The sequence below is a fragment of the Mirounga leonina genome, unplaced genomic scaffold (assembly GCF_011800145.1).
Source record: "Mirounga leonina isolate KUSES-001 unplaced genomic scaffold, KU_Mleo_1.0 Mir_197, whole genome shotgun sequence".
NCBI lineage: Eukaryota > Metazoa > Chordata > Mammalia > Carnivora > Phocidae > Mirounga > Mirounga leonina.
Genome location: NW_023270494.1, coordinates 13,201,398 through 13,223,910, shown reverse-complemented (window position 1 = coordinate 13,223,910; position 22,513 = coordinate 13,201,398). Strand labels below are relative to the sequence as shown.

The window sequence follows — 22,513 nt, the reverse complement described above, 5'->3', positions numbered from 1 at the left end:
CAGGCAGGGTTAAGATATCAGACAGGCAATCATTGTTACAGAATTAAAAAACTTTAAAAGTGTTTTTTGTTAATGAAGAAATTACGATATTTTCCTGTAGGAAAATAGATGTTTTTAATAAACATTCATATTCTCAAAACTTAGATTGTGAGATTTTACCGTATTCATTTTTTTTCTGAGATATTTGAAAATAATGACAGGCATCGTGATAATTAACCCCTAAATACGTTAGTATGCATCTTCAAAAATAAGGCCATAATTGCATAATCAGTTTTTTTTTTTATTAACCAAATAAAATTGACAGTGATTCTCTAATATTACCTAAAACCCAGTCTATAATCAAATTTACTTGGTTGTCCCCAAAATGTTTTTTATGGCTGATTTCTTTCAAGCCAGGAACTAATTAGAATCACAAAGTTTAAAGTTGGAATTTTATTTCAAAAAGAGTAAATAGACTGTGAGCAAGGACTTGAAGGGATCTTTTGTTTTTTTTTTTAAAGACTTTATTTATTTAATTGACAGAGACAGCGAGAGAGGGAACACAGGCAGGGGGAGTGGGAGAGGGAGAAGCAGGCTTCCCGCTGAGCAGAGAGCCTGACACGGCGCTTGATCCCAGGACCCTGGGATCATGACCTGAGCCGAAGGCAGTTGCTTAACCAACTGAGCTACCCAGGTGCTCCAGGACTTGAAGGGATCTTAAAAATTAACTACATAGGCTTTAAGTTCATGGACCTTGGTTCTCAGTTTGGTGTTGTGCTGTAGGTCGTGATAGTTGTCACACTCGTGAGCACTGGATAAATGAGGTGGGCAACTCTGTTTTCATTATCTGAACCTAAGTTGTATTTGGCATAACAGGAACATATTCCTGAAATAATTATTTTTCTCTGCGTTTGAAATATTGATTATATAGGAAACTTACAGTTTTTACATTAACAAAATAGAATAACACTGTATTTTAACTAACTGGAATTAAAACTAAGACTTAAAAAATAACAAAATAGAATGAGATAAATGGCAAAAGTGGAATCAAAAGAAAATATTACCAACTAAAGGAGTATTGTGCTACATGTAGTATGTAGATCAAACTCAGTCATCATAAACATCAATGAATATTTTTCATAAGGCTGCCAGATTTTTAAACCCTGGCTGGGAATGTCATTATTATTTTTTAAGTACTCTCTATACCCAATGTGGGGCTCAAACTGACAACCCTGAGATCAAGATTTGCATGCTCTACTGACTGAGCCAGCCAGGTGCCCAGTCATTAATTTTTTTTCAACTGATGTATAGTTGACACACAGTGTTACATTGGTTTCAGGTGTATATAGCATAGTGATTCAACAGGTTTATACATCATGCCGTGCTCACCACAAGTGTTGCCGCCATCCATCACCGTGCAACCCTATTACAGTTCCACTGACTGTATTCTCTGTGCTGCACCTTTCATCCCCGTGACCTATTCATTCCGTAACTGGAAAGCTGGAGTGTAGCTCCCACACCCCTCCACCCGTTTTGCCCATCTCCTCTCACCCCCCGACCCTCTGGCAACCATCAGTTTGTACTGTGTATTTAAGAGTCTGTTTCTGCTTTTGTTCATTTGTTGTTTTTTAGATTCCACATGTAAGTGAAATCATATGGTATTTGTCTTTCTCTGATTCATTTCACCTAGCATAATACTGTCTAGGTCCATCCATGTTGTCACAAATGGCAAGATCCCATTCTTTTTCATGGCTGAGTAATATTCCACAGTGTGCGCTACATCTTTTTTTTTTTTTTAAAGATTTTTTTATTAATTTATTTGACAGAGAGAGAGACAGCAAGAGAGGGAACACAAGCAGGGGGAGTGGGAGAGGGAGAAGCAGGCTCCCCGCTGAGCAGGGAGCCTGATGCGGGGCTTGATCCCAGGACCCTGGGATCATGACCTGAGCCGAAGGCAGCTGCTTAACCAACTGAGCCACCCAGGCGCCCTGCATCTTTTTTTTCTAAAAGATTTTATTTATTTATTTTAGAGTGAGAGAGCGCTTGTGAGCGAGAGGGGGGCAAGGGGCAGAAGGAGAGAAAGAGGGAAAGAATCCTCATGTGGGGCTCGATCTCACGACCCTGAAATCAGGACCTGAGCCGAAATCAAGAGTTAGATACTTAACTGACTGAGCCACCTAGGAACCCTTGTACTACATTATCATCATCATCTTCTTTTTTCTTTTTTTAAAGATTTTATTTATTTATTTGAGAGAGAGAGAACAAGCAGAGGGGAGAGAGTCAGAGGGAGAGGGAGAAGCAGGCTCCTTGCTGATGAGGGAGCCCGATGCAGGGCATGATCTTAGGACTCTGAGATCATGACTTGAACTGAAGGCAGATGCTTAACCCACTGAGCCACCCAGGCGCCCCTGCATCTACTTAATCTGTTCATCCATCAGTGGACGCTTAGGTTGCTTCCATATGTTGGCTATTGTAAATAATGCTGCAATAAACTTAGGAGTGCATATATTTTTTCAAATTAGTGTTTTCATTTTCTTCGGGTAAATAGCCAGTAGTGGAATTACTGGATTGTATGGTATTTCTTAATTTTTTGAGGAACCTCCACGCTGTTTCCCACAGTGGCTGCACTAATTTGCATTTCTACCAACAGGGCACAAGGGTTCCTTTTTCTCCACATCTTCACCAACACTTATTATTTTTTGTCTTTTTGAATGTAGCCATTCTGACAGGTATGAGGTGATATTTCACTGTAGTTTTGATTTGCATTTCCCTGATGATTAGTGATGTTGAACATCTTTTCATGTGTCTGTTGCCCATCTTTATGTCTTCGGAAAAATGTCTATTCAGGTCCTCTGCCCATTTTTTAATCGGGTTGTTTATTTTCTTGGTGTTGAGTTGTATAAGTTCTTTTTATATTTTGGGTATCAACCCCTTTTTGGATGTATTATTTGCATATATCTTCTCCCATTATAGTTTGTCTTTTTTTTTTTTTTTTTAAGATTTTTATTTATTTATTTGAGAGAGAATGAGAGAGAGAGAGCATGAGGGGGGAGGGCCAGAGGGAGAAGCAGACTCCCCGCTGAGCAGGGAGCCCGGTGCGGGACTCGATCCCGGGACTCCAGGATCATGACCTGAGCCGAAGGCAGTCGCTTAACCAACTGGGCCACCCAGGTGCCCCATAGTTTGTCTTTTTGTTTTGTTGATGGTTTCCCTTGCTGTGCAAAGGCTTTGTATTTTGGTGTAGTCCCAGTAGTTTATTTTTGCTTTTGTTTCCCTTGCCTGAGGAGACATATCTAAAAAAATGTTGCTAAGGCCAGTGTCAGAGAGATTACTGCCTGTGTTTTCTTCCAAGAGTTTTATGGTTTCAGTTCTTACATTTAGGTATTTAATCTGTTTTGAGTTTATTTTTGTGTATGGTGTAAGAAAGTGGTCCAGTTTCATTCTTTTGCATGTAGCTGTCCAGTTTTCCCAACACCATTTATTGAGGAGCCTGTTTTCTCCATTGAATAATTATTGCCTTGTTTGTTGTAGATTGAAAATTTTGGAAAAATATCTTGATTAGGCTTAGCTTTTCTTTCTTTTCTTTAAAGATTTATTTATTGTAGCAAGAGAGAGAAGGGGGGCAGGAGCAGAGGGAGAAATTCTCAAGTAAACTCCTCGCTGAGCACAGAGCCTGACTTAGGGTTCGATCCCAGGACCCTGAGATCATGATCTGAGCTGAAACCAAGAGTCGTACATCCAACGGACCGAGCCACCCAGTCGCCCCAGCTTAGCTTTTCAATGAAAGATTTTAGAGATAACTTGATGAAAGAAATAATCTAATATAGTGATGTCACTGAAAAAAATACAGTTACACTCAACATTTACTGTGTTTAAGGCTTATTTTAAATCACCTTTCTTATTGCATGTAATTCTTTACAAGTAAGGGGAATTAAATTTTAATTGTTGATTGTCTCCTTTTGGTAGCCAGAGGCTATCAGACCCTAAGAGAGGCTATTTTGTTGAAATAGTTGAATGAATGTTCCTTTTTTTAAAAAGAAAATTTTATTTATTTGAGAGAGAGAGCATGAGAGAAAGAGAGAGCACAAGCGGGGGAGAGGTGGAGGCAGAGGGAGAAGCAGACTCCCCACTGAGCAGGGAGCCTGAAGCGGGACTCGATCCCAGGACCCTGGGATCATGACCTGAGCTTAAGGCAGATGCTTAACCCACTGAGCCACTCACGTGCCCCTGAAATTGTCATTCTTCTCATTTCATCTTCTAGACAGTTTCTATACACCCAGTGATCTTAAGGACCTTATTGGCCCAATTCAGTGGCTTAACCGACTGAGCCACCCAGGTGCCCTAAATATTCCTTTAATATTACTTAGTTTCTAGTCTAAAACATTCCAAGTAAGACGTATTACAAAAACTGAAGAATGAGAAGGAATGGAGACCTGAATATAGCAACAGAGGTAAGGTGTTAGGTCTCCTTAGTAACTCCCAATAGACAGGAAGGAGCTGTTCAGTTTGGGAATAGTTGTGTGCTCACAGTAAAATCTCACAGATAGTTGGTGGGAAGAGAATTTTTCTGCAAGGCATTGTAACATTTTTACAATGCTCAAGATTAGATTATATTTTTAATGTCCTCTCTTTTGGCAAGTTCATTATTATAGCTAAGGCAAGTTTAATAATACACAGGGTTGTACTTTATTTTCTTTCAAGCTTTTTCAAGATATTACAGATAGTAAGGGACCAGGTTGGCAATATCGCAATTTAATTTTGTTATATGATGCAATAGCAGGAGAGCTTTTTATCTATAAATGTTGACTTTTTTTTTTTTTTTTGATATTTCTTCCTATGGGATCCTATTAGGCAAACTGAATTGCATTTTAAGGCAACAGTTGGCATAAAGTATATCAGTACTGATTCTTGTCTAAAAAAGGGAGAGAGAGAAAAAAAGGAAACATAATTTTGACAAATATTCAGGCCTTCAAACATAAATGTAATGCAAGAACTTTTGCAAAATAAAATTTGGCAAATACCTTGTACAGAACCAAAGATCTGTGAGAGGTGTTTTTGTAAACTATCGTGTGATTTAATAACTCTTTAAAGATGACATAATCACCTGAGGTTGAAATATTCTTAGATTTTTTTTTTGTTTCCCTGAAACATTCTTTAATGCTTGACAGCTAGTTTCTTAATATTCCAATTACCGAAAAGGAATTAGGATATTTCCTTAGCAGTTCTCAATACTGGTGTATAATTTTTAGAAGGGGAAGATAACATCTAGGGAACTCTTATGAGGAGACTGTGCTAGATCCTTCACATAATTAACACAATTAATCTTTACCACGACCTTATTAGGTAGCTTCTGTCACCTCCATTTTACAGGGGAGGAAGCAGGCTTAGCGAATGTAAGTAGTCCAGCCCTTAGTAGGACTATCGTTTCTTCTTTAAAGCATTTTATTATTCAGTCCTTACAACAAATTTATATGTGTTTCTATTTTACAGATGACCACACTGAGGGCCAGAGAGATAAAGTGATTTGCCAAAGGTCATATTTGAATAGTTTTAGGAATAGTAAGAGCTGAGGGAGATGTGGGCTTACTGGGGAATTTTATAAGATGTTCAAGACATTCTTAATGATACTCTATTGGAGTTAATCACTTACTGGAATTATCCGGGGACAGTTGAGTAGATCTGTAATGTGGATGGAGGGAGACAACAGGTTGTCCCAAACTAAAAGTAATTGAATAAAACCTTCTTAAATACAGAGAGACTGCAACTTTCAATTTAGTAATCTGCTTCAATAAAGGATATATACATAAAGATGTTTATTGCATTGTTAGTTTCGATAGTTAAAAATTGGGATTGTTCTGGAGCTAGGGAGTAGTTAAATAAATTGATGTATCCACTTGATGGAACGCCATATGGCAATAATACGATAAGCATAAACACTCTGAGAACCATGGAAGATACTGAATGTGCCAAGGGAAAACAAAGCAGAATACAAACTATTGTATTTATATCAGTTACAATCATGTAAAAATTATGTAAATATTGATAAAAATTGGAAGAGAAAATGAATAAGTGAAGACAGTCTGTTTAGCTGAGTGATGAACTTATGGGGAATTTTTATGTAGAATTTTATTAGTGTTCTTGTAATGTTATTTATGTAATGGAAAAATTGAACAACATAATGAAAGGATATGTTCAGTACAACTAAAATAAATACATTATGAACAGACCCAGTGGACTTTAAATATGCAGTATATTATACTGATACTTACACATTTCCTTGGCAATAATTAGAAAAAAATGCAATTTCCAAACTATTTTCTCTCAGCAAATTATTTTCTTGCAAAGGAAGCTAAAGTGTGTACAAACTAAAAATAGAATCTTGGACTTAGCAGTGAAGAGAAAGATACAGATTGTTTTACTAGGTGAGCCATTAGCAGTTGCTGTGAGAAATCATCTCAAATGACATGGCATAAAAATGAGTATATTCTGTGTTTTTAGAAGTATGTGCTCCTGTGATTGTATTAAGTCTGTAAACACTTGCAAACAATTAGGTTATTAGCATTTTCTGTGGCCATATGACAATTAGGTTCTTAGTTAATCTTGCTGTTTTTGATAAAAGCTAACTTTTAGCTGCTTAGGAATACCACATGTTGAGATTTGCAGCTTCTATTCTTTTGCATTTTAATGGCACTGGATCTCTTGTTTCACTGTTAAAAATGTGGAACTTTATTCAGAAAATATCTTTGCAGTTAATAGCCCTCATTTACCCAGAATTATAGGCTGACTGGTATTTTTCACTGGAGAGAGAGCTTTAAGATGAGCTCTTCTTCCTGTGACTTTGATGTGATCCTACCTGACTGTAGGCTGCTAGTGGGTTAGATATGTGGATTCCACCATGTTTTTTCTTGTCTTTATGTATGTCTTGGACAGAACTGAAACATCACTGCTTTCTACTAGTACTTGAAGTTAATTCTTTTAGTGTGTAAGAATTCATCTTTGTGATAGTGTGCTAATATTATAATCAAGAAAAATGGGCATCTAATGTTACATGGTTAATGCTGGCTATTCTTTCCTGACAGTGCTGGGAGAAGGCCTGGCCAAGGGAGATGGTGCCTTTCAGGCAGTGCTTTGCTGCATGCAACTGAAAGGAAAGCTTCAACTGGTATCCAACATTCTTGCCAAGTCACTGACAGGAGAGTCCCTGGTACGTTGATGAGCTCTAATTCTGAATGTGTGAAAATGGATTCATTCATTTGACTCCTTATGCATATTGTGGGGGAAAAGTAATTAAGTTTGCATTTTTCCTTTTACTTCCTTTTATTAGAGATCAAAGTTCGTGAGTATCTTTAGATAGTCATTTCTCTTCAACAACCTGATGTTTAATCACTGGGTTCTTATGGTTTGTGATAATATATATAAGAATAGCAGGTACTTTTTAGAACTTTGAAAGTATAGGATAACTAAATGATTTTCTTTAAAGATGTCATTTAGGGACGCCTGGGTGGCTCAGTCGGTTGAGTGTCTGCCTTCTGCCCAGGTCATGATCCCAGGGTTCTGGGATCGAGCCCCACGTCGGGCTCCCTGCTCGGCGGGGAGCCTGCTTCCCCCTCTCCCTCTATCTGCTGCTCCCCCTGCTTGTGCTCTCTGTCTCTCTCTAATAAATAAAATCTTTAAAAAAAAAATAAAGATGTCATTTAATAGAACCTGGGAATATGTTTGGGTTTTAATTAATTAATTATTTTTGTGAGTAAAGCGATAGAAGTTTATTCAGTGAAGATCCAGAAAAAGCTCTCAAGAGTGACAGGGGTCCTGACATGGTTGTGCTATTTATTTTTTAAGCAAGGTCTAGGTCCAATGTGGGGCTTAAACTCAGAACCTTGAGATCAAGAGTGTGCTCTACCAACTGAGCCAGCCAGGTGCACTCCTTATTTTTGGGGTTTATTTATTTATTTATTTACTATTATTTATTTATTTGAGAGAAAGAGAGAGAGAGGGAGTGAGTGTGAGAGAGTAGGAGCGGGGGGCGGGGAGTGGGGAGGAGCAGAGGGAGAAGCAGACTCCCTGCTGAGTAGGGAGCCCAACGTTGGGCTCGATCCCAGGGTCCTGGGATCATGACCTGAGCCGAAGGCAGACATTTAACCGACTGAACCACCTAGGCACCCGTATAGTTTTGGGTTTTAAAATGCTCCTGTGGACATATGATTGTATAGGGTTCTTAAGTCCAGTCATTTATTTTATAAAATGTTTAAAGTTACCTAAACTAAGTAGTAATTACTTCTGTTTCTGAAGATGTTATCGGTGTAAATTAATATTCCACTCTCACCACTCTGATGGAATGACCTAATTCTATTCAGATTTTGGAATAATTTTTTGTATGTAGCATTTAATTTTCTGGAGTTTTTTTGGTTTTGGTTGAGATAATTGAGGGACTACATTTTGGAACTTTAGAATTGGCAATCTATAGAAATGAGAAGAAAAGATGTTAAAACTTTTTTCGCCAGTTGGTTACTGTTATAAAATTTGTGGATATTTCTGAGGAATCAATGGAAAATAGGAAAAGTCAGAAAGTGTTTGTATACTTTGCTATATAGCATGAATTCCCTGCACCTCACTTAGTCTTCTGAGTCGATGTAAACTGTGAAAATCTGGAGTGTTTTCACTGCAAATAAATATATTTGGTTGGGGAAAAAAAGAAATTAGGAAAGTACTTGGTATACAGCTGAGTGTAATGTAATGACCCACCTTGGGGTAATTTAGTCATTTTCTGAGGGATTACTGTACAGTGAATTATTTAATTGGTTTAACATTATGTGTGTTTGTTTTTTTTAAAGATTTATTTATTTATTTTAGAGAGAGTGAGACAAAGCACGGGGAGGGGCAGAGGGAGGAAAGAGAGATTCTCAAGCAGACTCCCCGCTGAGTGTGGAGCCCCATGCAGTGCTCTGTCTCAGCACCCTGAGATCACGACCTCAGCCGAAACCAAGAGTCGGATGCTTAGCCGACTGTGCCACCCGGGCACCCTGATTTAATAATTGGTTTTTGATTTCACCAAATTTACAAGTGAATATAAAGCTAAACTGTATTACTAATGTAGCAAAATTGGATAGCTATTTAGTTCTAAATAGATGATAAAGAATCTATCTCTTCTTTATTTTATTTTTTTTTTAAATTTTATTTATTTGACACAGAGAGACAGCGAGAGAGGGAATGCAAGCAGGGGGAGTGGGAGAGGGAGAAGCAAGCTTCCCGTGGAGCAGAGAGCCCGATGCGGGACTCGATCCCAGGAGCCTGGGATCATGACCTGAGCCGAAGGCAGACGCTTAACGACTGAGCCACCCAGGCGCCCCTCTTCTTTATTATTAAGACAATTCTATCCTTAAGGAAGTTTTCAGTATAAGTTAAGCATATTACACAGTTTTACCTGTTGGGTTTTTTAATTTAAAACTAGGAAGAAGGGCGCCTGGGTGGCTCAGTTGGTTAAGTGACTGCCTTCGGCTCAGGTCATGATCCTGGAGTCCCGGGATCGAGTCCCTTATCAGGCTCCCTGCTCGGCAGGGAGTCTGCTCTTCCCTTGACCCTCCCCCCTCTCATGCTCTCTCTATCTCATTCTCTCTCTCAAATAAATAAATAAAATCTTTAAAAAAAAAAAAGTTAAAAAAAAATAAAACTAGGAAGAAGTATTTGCTTTTAAATCTCAAGTGAAATTTGAATTTCAGAAGAGTGACTATTTTGCCTGTTTTCCTTCAACTGCTTTATTAATGAGCTATCTTTAAAGTGCAATGATCAGGGCGCCTGGGTGGCTCAGTTGGTTAAGCGACTGCCTTCGGCTCAGGTCATGATCCTGGAGTCCCTTGATCGAGTCCCGCATTGGGCTCCCTGCTCGGCGGGGAGCCTGCTTCTCCCTCTGACCCTCCCCCCTCTGATGTGCTCTCTCTTTCTCATTCTCTCTGTCTCAAGTAAATAAATAAAATCTTTAAAAAAAAAAAAAAAGTGCAATGATCATCTTATGTTAATCTGAATCATGGATAACTGATTGAGTTCACCATTTTGTAAATATAAGCCCATTAGTTTTTTTGGGGGGGAAGCTCAAAATAAGTGTAGGTTTATTTTTCTCTTTGCATATCCTATCTTGCTTTTCAGCAACACCGTTGTGAATATTTTATTGAATTGATTGTAAACTCTTACACAAGGTGAATAAAGTGTTTTAGGCCACACTGTATTTTGTCCTTCTTACAGATGATTAGCTTTATTATCACCATTAATGGTAGTGGGATGGGAGATGAGAATAGCATTGTCCTTTTATAGATAAACCTTAGAAACAGTGGAGGAATTGAGTTATGCCCACATAGCAAAGAACTAATATACTAACTGGGTTTTGCCTTTTTCATCCACCCTTTTCAGAATGGGATGGTAACAAAGGATTTGACAAGACTAAAAACACTTCTCACAGAAACAGAGGTAAGACTATTTCAGTGGATCTCTTTGGAAAGAGTTTAACTCAATCTGGCTATAGTAAGTGTTCTGTATTAATATTGGAAAATCTTTGGGCATCAGCGAAGAAAGCAAGGCTGTTAAGGTGGGGTTTTTTTTTTTTTTAAAGATTTTATTTATTTATTTGAGACAGACAGAATGAGAGCGAGCATGAGAGGGAGGAGGGTCAGAGGGAGAAGCAGACCCCCTGCCGAGCAGGGAGCCCGATGCGGGACTCGATCCAGGGACTCCAGGATCATGACCTGAGCCGAAGGCAGTCGCTTAACCAACTGAGCCACCCAGGCGCCCGGTAGTGGAACTTCTGGCCTTCTTTTCTAACCCATCTTGGTCCCATCCTAGAAACCTTGCTTCTTCTCATGTCTCCCCTGTACCCTAGGCCTTCTGTTCCTAATTCTTGTTAGCGGTCTCTGGCCAGATGGTTGGAAAGTGGAAAGATGATTGGGAAATTTTAGTGTTTAATTACATCTGGCTGTTAGAAAATATACTGTCCTTAAAAATGAGATACCCCTCAAGCCTTCTTTTTAAAGCAACTAAAGAGGTCGGTGATTTAAGGACTGTTTTTAGAGAATGGAGTTTAGGAGGTGGAAATAATGTGTATCAGGGTAACTGGTGAACAGAAACGTGCTCTGGTGAAGCACTTGAAGGGCACGTGGAAGGCCAGGGGACAGCAGTGGCATGGAACAGGCCCATAGCTTTGTAAGTTTCAAATTTCTGTTCCTCATACAGGCATATAAAAGTATTTTTATTTAGATGTCTCTTTTTAAAAACAGCTATTTTTGTCAGCTTTTATTATAAATGGAAGCCTTGTAAAGTGATTGGTTGGTGTATTTATTATTTATTTCTTTTTTTTTGAGAGAGAGTGCAGGAGGGGGCGGGAGGAGGGGCAGAGAGAGAAGGAGAGAGAGAATCTTTCTTTTTTTTTAAGATTTATTTATTTATTTCAGGGGGTTGGTGCACACATGTGTGTGAGGGAGGGGAAGGGTAGAAGGAGAGAATCTTCAGGTAGACTACCTGCTGAGTGCAGAGCTTGACGCGGGGCTTGATCTCACAGGCTTGAGATCGTGACCTGAGCTAAAAACCAAGAGTTGGATGCTTAACCCACTGAGCCACCCAGGCGCCTTCTGATTGGCTTATTTATTAAGAAAACTGGCACCTACTGTGTTCTAGGTCCTATATGTAGTGCTGGGAATACAGCACTGACCAAGATACCCATAGTCTGGGAGGTTAAAGTCTTGGGGTAGAGATAGACAACAAACAAATAAATTAATTAGACAACTATAGGTATAATTCACATTGAGGAAACTGGTATGAGGGGAAAAAAGTAAGCTTTCTGTGATGGAAAAAATAACTGGATTGGTTGGTCAGAGGCTGAGATAGCTAAGCAAAGAACTGAGGGTTAAGAAGGTGCCAGTCCCATGGTGAGTGAGATGGAGGGTGCTCCACATGGGTGGAGAGAAAGAACAGAGGCCCAGGCGTAAACTGTGAGCTCCTGTAGATTACTTTCCGGTTCTAAATCTAATAACATGTCACACATATCGACAGACATTAAGCAAAGAAGACAGTCATCATGAATTGCACGAGCTGGGTAAAGATACTATTTATTTTTCTACAATTATATAGGCTTTAAAAAAAAATTTTATTTTCTTTGTCTTACTATGAATAACTGAGTGTCAGTAAGCTCTAATTAACTTCAGGGCCATTTCCTTTCTTGTATATATGTAGTCTTTTTAATTTCTAAGGATTAAAGGAAGACAATTATAAATGTTTTAGACTTTTAACATGGAATGTAAAATAAGATGACCTTTCATTTTATTAAAATTTTTGGCTTGCTTCTTTCTTATTGCCTTAATTGAACTATCAGCTTTACACCTGATAATCACACAAAGAGGTATATATTTAATGTATTTATATATATGTGAATTTTAATTTTTAATATTTATAATGCTCTCACACGTAAGGCCACAAGTGTGATTTGATTCCTATTTTGTGACTGTACTTTTGGGAGAAGTTACTTAAGTTTTGTTTATGATTAACTTTTCTCTGTAACCAAAGTAGTATGTGAACTGATATTATTAAAAAAAAATCCATCTGGGGTGCCTGGGTGGCTCAGTCGTTAAGCACCTGCCTTTGGCTCAGGTCAGGATCCCAGGGTCCTGGGATCGAGCCCCACATCGGGCTCCCTGCTCGGTGGAAGCCTGCTTCTCCCTCTCCCACTCCCCCTGCTTGTGTTCCCTCTCTCGCTGTGTCTCTCTCTGTCAAATAAATAAATAAAATCTTAAAAAAAAATCCATTTAGAAAAAGCTAATGAACAATGATACCCTTATTTATTATTATGCATGACATATTAAAAAATAGAAACAATTTGTTTTAAAGATTGAACTGAGCTGGTGTTTAAGTACTAGTGGATAAGGATAAAGACATGGAACTCAAGGCTGACTGATGGAAACAAAACAGAATATAAAGATTTAAAATATCAAATTAACAGACTTGATTGTAAATTTATAGAAATCCTAGCAATATGAAATTTGGCTGCTTTTCCTGAAGGTGTCAGTACAAACTAAAGACTGATCATAAACTAATTGATACTGCCCTTCTATCTTGGGGTCTGAGCATATGAAAAGGTGTTTTAAAAAACACCCTGAAACACAATACCTTGGACCTAAAAGCCATGGTGGCCAAATCCTAAGCTCAGGTAAAGCTTCTCATTTTTACCAGCCCTTCTGGTGCGATGTACTGTTCTCCAGACCCCGCCAGCCTGAGAGCTGAGTGTCCGTACAGGCACCCCGCTCATTTGTGCATCACTGCAGATGCTGACTCGTGAAACACACCATGTATTTCTCCCTTTTAACAATTATAGGTGCCTGGGTGGCTCAGTTGGTTAAGCAACTGCCTTCGGCTCAGGTCATGATCCTGGAGTCCCAGGATCGAGTCCCGCATCGGGCTCCCTGCTTGGCAGGGAGTCTGCTTCTCCCTCTGACCCTCACCCCTCTCATGTGCTCTCTGTCTCTCAAATAAATAAATAAAATCTTTAAAAAAAAATTATAAATGCTTTCAGCTTTATTATAGGACTGAAACATTTTATTCCCATTTTTTGTTGCATATCTGGTAAATTTATTTTGATAAATTTTTTAAAGACTGTTTTTTAAATATTTATTTATTTGTGTAATCTCTGCACCTAACGTGGGGCTTAAACTCACAACCTTGAGATCAAGAGCTGCATGCTCCATCGACTGAGCCAGCCAGGTGCCCCTATTTTGATAAATTTTTTAGAGGAGTTTTTTAAATTCACACATGAAGTGAGCTTTTAGCTATTTATAAATTCGATGCTGAAATATATATTTTTTAAGATTTATTTATTAGAGTGTGGAGATGGGCAGAGGGAGAGGGAGAGAAAAACTTAAGGAGACTCCATGCTGAGTGTGGAGCCTGATGTGGGGCTCAGTTTCATGACCCTGAGATCATGACCTGAGCCGAATCCAAGAGTTGAACGCTTAACTGACTGCACCACCCAGGCGCCCCTGAGATCATATTTTAAAGGCTAGTGTGAGACTGTGGCACTTAGACCTTGCTTGTAGAATTTAAAGAGATTTTTTTAACGTATCTTTTTTGTGAACATAGAATCCTTATAATGTAAACAATTACTCTTGATTTAGCTTATGTATTCTTATATTCAGCCCTCATTTTACAGAAAGAATGGGTTGTCTTTAAAAATTTTTAGTAAGTAGTTTGAGAATCAGAAGGCATCTTCCTATAGAAACAGTCTTATAGTGATTACTTCCAGCCCAACCTGAAAAGTCCAATTTAATTAATGACATATAAATTATAGTGGTATTATTGTTTCAGTTATACCCAATTAGCATTTAGACATTATTTCTGCAGTACACGACATTCCAAATTTCATGTTGGGATACCATTTCCTCTGATTCAATTCAACATTTACTGAGCTGCTGTTCAAGGTTCTCTGGGTTTTGGAAAGCTGAGCTGTCTGTGAAGAACAATCTGGTGGGCCAGTCGGAGATGCACATAGCTGATGTACCCACGGGGCAGGCTACCTGTGGTCAGGAAGTGCTGCAGTGGAAGTATGAGCAGGGAGAGGAGAGATCAACAGTTTGTGGGGAGACCAGGAAGGCAGGAGATTAAAAGGATGGGGGTGCTAGGTAAAGACCCAGAGGTGACTTGGTACAGGGTAACATTGGTGGTCATTTGGTTCAGGGGCAGATGAGGTCCTTGTCCAGGAGAGTGGCAGTGGAAGTAAAGAGTATGAGACAGATATGAGGGACACTGTAGACCTCGTTGGGCAAGATTTGGAGAATATTCAGAGTGGGACAGAAGAGGGAGAGTTTAAGATGGCTTTCAGGATTTTAGTCTTGCTCTCTTTGGGAGCATTAGCCTGAGATAAGGAGCATGAAAAGGAGGATGAGATTTGGTATAAAGATGACGAATTTAATTTTGGGCATATTTGTTTGAAGTGCTTGGATGATCATCTGTCCATCCACCCATCCCATCCTGGATGCATTTACTGGGCACCCATTATGTACCTGATCCTCTGTGAGCTGTGAGAATGTAGAAAGGCAGTCAGGCTGTTGGCAGTGGATCCGTACATGGCTGACAATGATCTGGCACATAAAATGCTGTCGGTAGTTAAGAAAAATAAGAAAAAGTGCTATGGCTGGCACTCAGTTGAAATGGGAGGTGTAGAGTTTAGAGTAAAATTAGAGCCAAAGGAGCAGGTTGGGGATTTATGTACACCAAGGGAGTTGAGTCAAGAAAACCAGGGAGTCAGAGTGAGTGGGTCCTCAGCTTCATCATGGGAGAAGGGCTCATCCCAGAGTAAGCAGGACCTGGCAGGATGTGCTCCAGGCCCCAAAGTGGTGGTGTTGCACTCAGTGCGGGAGAAAGGCACCTCTCTAGCTGGTCATTCTCTAGGTGTTAGGAAGAGGAGAGTGAAATGAATAAATGGATGGAGGCACTACTCCATGGACTTTATCATTTACTACCAGGTAATTTTTATATAGGGAATCTATCAGTTTCCTTAATGAAGGCCACATAAGTACCTCTTTTCTGTATTTAAACATAGCTTAACATAGAGCAGAGATGGATGCAAAAAGTACTGTTTACAATATTAATGTTTATTAAAATTTCTGAGTATTCAAACTCAACCTTAAAAAAAATGTTGAAAATGTCCAAGTTTAATTCAACATTAATTGGTTATTTCTTATTATAAAAACATTTTCATTTGAAAAATTTCAGACAGCAACTAGTAACGTCCTCTCTGGATATCACGTGGAAGACTTGGAAGGGGGTAAGTACACCATTCTCTGTTACTTCTGTTAGCTGTAATTGCAGGCATCGCTTTGTTATTGATTATTGGGAGGACATTTACTGAGTTACAGTACATATAAGTGGAGGTATAGGAGAGAATATACAAATTTAATTTTAAGAAGTAGGTGCGGATGAAAACATTTTTTTCACTGGCCCCTTTTTGTAGAATAATGGAGTCATGGAGGTAGGAAGTATCATTTTCTTGCCTCCATGTAGCTCTGAGTGTAAGTAAACCTCATTGTTAGCAATGTCATGTTGCTACATTCTACATTGTAGAGGGGAGTCTTTCTCTTTTTCTGTCCCAGGCTAGTCCAATTACTACTTTTTGGAAGTCCTGATCTGTAAGCTCAGTTGTTCCTGCCCCAGTTAAAATCCGTGACCTCTTCTTCTGTTGCCAGAGGAGAGGGAAGAGGGACCAACATTCATTGAGTGCTTGCTGGATACTGTATACTGTGGTAGCGGCTTTCACAAAAACATGTATTGGCTTCTCCATCTTTCTGATAGGGGATGAAACTGGTATTTATGCAGGGTCAGTGGTTTTTCCAGGCACACAGCTGGAAAGGGATGAGACATGGCTTTAAACTCAATCTGGCTGAATATCTTTTTTGGGGGGTGGGTGGTAGCACACGATTCGTGAGGAAATAGAGAATGGCTTTGAGGTCCCTGGAAATTTGGTGCTGCTCAACCTCTGTTGCTCTGGCCTTTTCTTTCTTAAGCCTTATTTTCCTTGGTTTATTTGGAACCTTTACCTAAATGAATCAAAGCTCATTGTATTCAGAAGTAAACAAATGTTATTTTTTAGCTCCTATGTCAGAATTCAACTTTTTGAACTTTATTTCAATTGTAAAAAAGGATTACTTGATACAATGACATGTGCCAGACAAATGCTAAGGAACATGGGTAATAATGTGGAACTTTGCACTCAATATGTAGTATTGAATTTGGTCTACAAAATTTCCTCTCAGGATATGATAATTTTCTCATTCCTGAAATAATCCTAATAGAGACACATTTTGTACTTAAGAAATGACAGGCATGCCAACATTTCCCCCTTTAGTTGTTAGGGAAGAGGCTGCATTGGAAATATGTCTACCAGTTGCTAGGATAGAGTCAGGGTCATCGACCTGATTTAGCTGCTGGGCAACTACTTCAGTGATGTCTAAGTTTCCTGTGGTTAATGGAATTTAACTCATTTGATCGGTAGATTACTTTTTTGGTGGAGGCAAGTATGTCATGTCCTTTTTACATCATCTAGGATGATGTGTGTGGAGGGTTTATAGTATTTCTTACACATTAAAATATCAGAATTATTAGCAAGCCTCAAATGATAAGACTATATCCTGATTACTCTCTAGGATCTTGTAATGGTTGGCATTTCCGCCCACCACCTAGGGGAATCACAAGCAGCGAGGAATATACTTTGTGTAAAAGGTAACGTGAATTTTTTTTTTAAACCAATGACATGTCTTTATTCAAAGGATAGATGATTTTCCTTCACTTTCTGAAAAGTAGTAATTCCAATTTAAAGAAGATAATATGTGAGGGAAGAAGTATAGTGATTGAGTAAAATGGTTTATTTTCAACTTGAAACAGAAGCCATAATTAATGGTCATTATCATTAAATAATAAAATCAAGGCCATATCAGTGAGCCTTCTTTTAGTTACAAACAACAGTGATCTAAATTGGGATTGTTAAGACTTTGTGTAGAAGTCTTTTATGATACCAGTTGAATTATTATGACTGAATTTAATTCTGGTCTCTTATTTATGTGAAATGTACCTCTAACTTACGGTGATTGAATTGAAATTATATATACTGACATAGAGCATAAAATAGATGAAGAAATGTTAAATTATTTTAATAACTTTCCTAAAAAAAGAAAATCTATTACCTTCATGTTATCCTTATATATAATTTATGAGTAATTTCTATTTGAAGGGCTAACCTTTCAAAATTAAATCGTTATTAAGCTGGAAAGAATTATTAAAGTCACATTTCGAAAGGTGAACTCGTTCTTTTTATAAGAACTAGTAATGAGGGATTTTAGATTTAAAGTCTCATTATTATAGATTGTTTTTGATAATGAAGGAAATTGGATATGTAGTTTTGATGATTGAATAGTCAAGATCAGATATGATTTTATAGTAGAAATAAAGAAACTAAGTAGTAAATTTCAAAAATCCTGGTGGCATCATGTTGTGGTAGAGGTAGAACACAATCCTAAGCAGAGGAAATGTGAGAAAATTTATAGGCCAGATAAAAATACCAAACCTTTAGTATTTAAAGAAATAATTAAAGCAATAGACAAAGAAATATTTGGCTCATTAAGACATACTTAAGAGAAACAAATGCATGATTTTTAAATGTGTCTTCCAAAGCGTAAGAGAACTTAGTAAGTCGTATAATTTAAGTTCAAGTACTTTGTATCATTAAGAAAAGCTTTAAATACAGTCATCTTTGCAAATAGGGTGAACCATTTGATAATTTACATTGTGCTGTGGTTCGTTTTATATTTCTTATAAGGTCCATATTTTTTCAGTTGAAAAATTATCCATAATATAACACCTCTCATCTCTATTTTGCTATTTATAGTTTAATTTTCATTTTTTCTCTCAGAAGATCTGTTAATTTTTTGATGTTTCAGTTGTTTAAAAACTGGCTAGACCCATAATTTTGTAGGATATTTAAAACTTAAAAAAATTAATAAAGTTTTGCGTATCTGTTTTGACCACTGAATTGTCAGTTGAGTTTTCTGAGTCGTAAACACTGAGAAACCATTAACTCTGTCCTTTAATGTGAACATTTAGGAATTTACCATTGAAGATTTTAATCTATTGAATTAATTGAGATTCTAATATAAAACTTTTATTCTTTTTTTTTTTTTTTTAAAGATTTTATTTATTTATTTAAGAGAGAACACATGAGAGGGGGGAGGGTCAGAGGGAGAAGCAGGCTCCCTGCCGAGCAGGGAGCCTGATGCGGGACTCGATCCAGGGACTCCGGGATCATGACCTGAGCCGAAGGCAGTCGCTTAACCAACTGAGCCACCCAGGCGCCCCTAAAACTTTTATTCTTAATTTATTTAAAACTTCAAGCAAATGAATATAGTCCAGTATTTTCAATGAAATATAGGTAATAGTAATATAGAAAAGAGTAGAGGCTTACATTTGAAGGTGAAAAGTAGAAGCCTTAAGATGATCATTTAATGATATAGTAATATTTTTTTTTAGAATGAAATTCCTAGTGTGTGGAGAATTGTCTTTAGGTCCTATCATTTTGAGAAGTAGGGCACACCTGTGTTTGATGCACCGATCCACTTGATGTCAGTGTTGCTTTAGGAAAATTCTGCTCTGAGAAGAATTGGCTAAATAGAGTTGTTACATCATGAAGGAAGCTACCTTTTCACTGTCGGTTTTGTGGGTGAGGGGTGGTTATGATCGATTATGCTTTGCTTTAGCATCCCCTTATTCCAAAAAAGAAGTCGCTGAGTATGGAAAGTTGGTGTAGTGATTAACTGTCGTAAATGTTCTCGAAACCTCTTCTTCCTCCTCTGCGCAAGTCGGTGTGATAAATATGGCCTTTCAGGAGATGAAGTTTGTTTTTGTTACTGAAGAGTCGGAGGGCAAATGCTGGAAGTTTATCTTTTAAATGGTCCAACAAAGTACATGATAAAACAGTCTTTCCTATTCTACTTAGATTTTTAGAGCAAGGAATCTGTAGGTATGGTGCGCAGTGTACTTCAGCACATTCCCAGGAAGAACTAGCAGAATGGCAGAAAAGATACGCTTCACGCTTGATAAAATTGAAACAGCAAAATGAGAATAAACAGCTCTCAGGCAGTTACATGGAAACCTTGATAGAAAAGTGGATGAATTCATTGTCTCCTGAGAAAGTGGTGAGGAAAATAAACTGCATTTTTTGTTGTTGTTGTTTGTTTGTTTTAAACGATGACCTTGTTTGAGTCTTGACTTTGTTTTGTGCTATTTTGGTTTATTTCCTTATCCTCTATATGAAGAACTTGATTCTGATAAAGTGTTTTTGTAGCAAAAGTAGACCCTTTGGCTAAAGTAAAGAGCAGAACTAAGTCATTTGTTTGGAGATTTGCAGGTATTACGTTAATCTTCATTCAGGGAGTGTTTACTGCCATTTTGTTGTTATTAATTTTCTTATGTCTTGCCTAAGCTTTATTATATTTTGTTCTTGTAAAATTAATATATAAAAAATATCTTGCTTTGTAAACAGTTCCATCAACATCTTTACCGTTGATATTTATTTACCATGCCAAAAGTTTTCTCTTTGTGCTTTTGGGACTAAAAATATAACATTAATTGCTCTCTATTTTCAGCTTAGTGAATGTATAGAAGGAGTAAAAGTAGAGCATAATCCTGATCTGTCGGTTACTGTCAACACCAAAAAATCTCACCAGACATGGACCTTTGCTCTTACTTGTAAGGTATGAATTTTGTGCTAATTAAAGAGTGTAATTTTTTTTCGATTTTCTTAAGGCTTTTTTTGACCTTTAAATCTCTGTGTTAGAGCACTGAAAATGTTTTAATCTGAGTACATCTTAAGTAGGCTCTATATTGCGCTAAAGTGTATTTCTGTACTTTGTTAGTTAATGGTCTAATATTTTTAGATTTTGAGATAAAAGTCTTTGTAGATATTTAGATGTTTGCTAATTTATTAATTTGATAAAGAGGTCTTTGATATATTCTCTTCCAAAGTTGGAACATAAGATGGGGTTCATGGCTTATAATTAACTATTTAAAAACTGAATTGTTTAATCTGGCAGTTCTAAGATACTTAAACAGACAGTAACAGCTTGGTTTTATATTTGATTTGATGAAGTCACAGATTCTGTAATTATGGGTTTTTAATATGAGACATTTTCTGCAGTGCCTCCCATCTTGAATATAATATTCAAAGTCTAAGAATGAAGCAGTCAAACTTTTTTGTGGATATGTGCAGTGGAAAGTTTTGTGTACTTTTTGGTGGCATTTCTTCCACTGTATCATCTGCATCTTGGGATGAAAAATCTGGGAACATTTAGCTTCGGCCTTGAACCCAACCCAGTGCCTTCAGAGGTAACTGCAATCCTATGAAGACTTCCTACTTAAAGCTAGATAAAACTTTTTTAGGCCAAAGGTATAGAAAGTTGGAGGTCATTGATCTAACAGGGTGGTACAGCTTTTGCCACAAAGAAAGATGAGGTTATCCTAGAAAGAGCAGGGAGGCTAGAGATGTAGCATAAATATATAATTTTTAAAAATTTCAGCTTTACTGAGTTAAAAATGGTATCATACGTATACAATTTTAACAACTGTTTTTTTTTAACCATTCTCGTTTTTTTCTTAAATGGCTTATGAGCACAATTTGTATTTTTAACATAACCTCTTAGAAGCATGGGAAAGTAAAAGTCCCTTATGGGAATATTTTCATTGAAGAGCCCAATTACAACTGGATTTTTCACCCCCTTGTACTCAATGAATTATTTTAACTTCCTTGTAGCCTGCAAGAATGCTGTATCGTGTAGCCTTGCTTTATGATGCTCATCGTCCTCATTTTAGTATCATTGCAATATCTGCCGGAGATAGTACTACCCAGGTATCACAAGAAGTCCCAGAAAACTGTCAAGAATGGATAGGAGGAAAGATGGCCCAAAATGGATTAGATCATTACGTGTATAAAGTCGGGATAGCATTTAACACAGAAATTTTTGGAACTTTTCGCCAAACCATAGTTTTCGACTTTGGATTGGAACCAGTACTCATGCAAAGAGTAATGATTGATGCAGCTTCTACAGAAGGTAATATTTAGACTTTTTTCCCCTGATACGATGTATTAAAAGGCACTGTAATAGCAGCATTGAAAGATATGTATTGGCCCCTAAATATTCCATGGATAGAGAGGGAATAATAAGGAAAAATCCAAAGCAATCGACTCATTTACTGTGTAATGGGATCAGAATGGTTCACATTATGCCCTGTTCTCTTTATATAGTCATCAGGCAAACTTGCTTTGAGCTTCCTCAAACTTGTATGAGGAGATGATCAGGTCTGTTTTGGTCTGCTAGCTTTGTTTTTAAAGTAAGATGATTTTAGCACAATAAAACCTTTCAGTATTAATTTGGGTAGACTGTTATTTCAGTGGTGATCGTGAGTACACCTCCACTGTCTATTTCCGTGTCTGACGGAGTCTCCAGTTAACTTTGCTGACATTAGTACCGTTGAATGAAAAACCCTAAATGTAAGATTTCATAAGTTGGTTTTGTACATTCACTAGTAAAGGAGACCATGGTGCCTTAATAGGATCTGCTCTTTGTTCCTGGGAAGAGGTCCCTGCTTTCAACATGTAAGCACCTTCAGAAAATGATAATTACTTTGTACGTTGTTACATGACTGCCTATTCCTAAGTTTTATGCCAAGATCCAACAGGACAAGGAAAGGGCACATTTCCCTGCATTTCTTTGGCTCTTGGTTGGATTATAGGTGCTTTATTTTTTTTAATGAACACTAAGTATTTATTTAACAAGCACTTCATGTGAAACTTGCTGCTGTATTGAGTATAACCATATTGTGGAGGATGTTGCTTACTATGTACCACCGTGTCCCCTTTATGAGAACCTGGAACTTTTGTTCATGAGCAAAGGCTAGGGTTTTATTTGTTGGACACAGTGAACAAGTGGATCTAATTCTGTCTCCTTCTTTACTTTAGCTGCTG

General features: G+C 37.7%; 1 protein-coding gene across 1 annotated transcript in view; it reads left to right on the top strand.

The window, feature by feature from the left end:
* Window positions 1–22,513, top strand: part of HELZ (helicase with zinc finger) — a 164,714-nt gene that overhangs the window by 34,893 nt on the left and 107,308 nt on the right. The window contains exons 7-13 of the mRNA XM_035026358.1: window positions 7,059–7,183; window positions 10,381–10,437; window positions 15,721–15,772; window positions 17,148–17,223; window positions 19,490–19,688; window positions 20,139–20,246; window positions 21,302–21,599. Of these exons, the coding sequence (XP_034882249.1) occupies window positions 7,059–7,183; window positions 10,381–10,437; window positions 15,721–15,772; window positions 17,148–17,223; window positions 19,490–19,688; window positions 20,139–20,246; window positions 21,302–21,599 (915 nt within the window). The remainder of the gene's footprint in view (window positions 1–7,058; window positions 7,184–10,380; window positions 10,438–15,720; window positions 15,773–17,147; window positions 17,224–19,489; window positions 19,689–20,138; window positions 20,247–21,301; window positions 21,600–22,513) is intronic.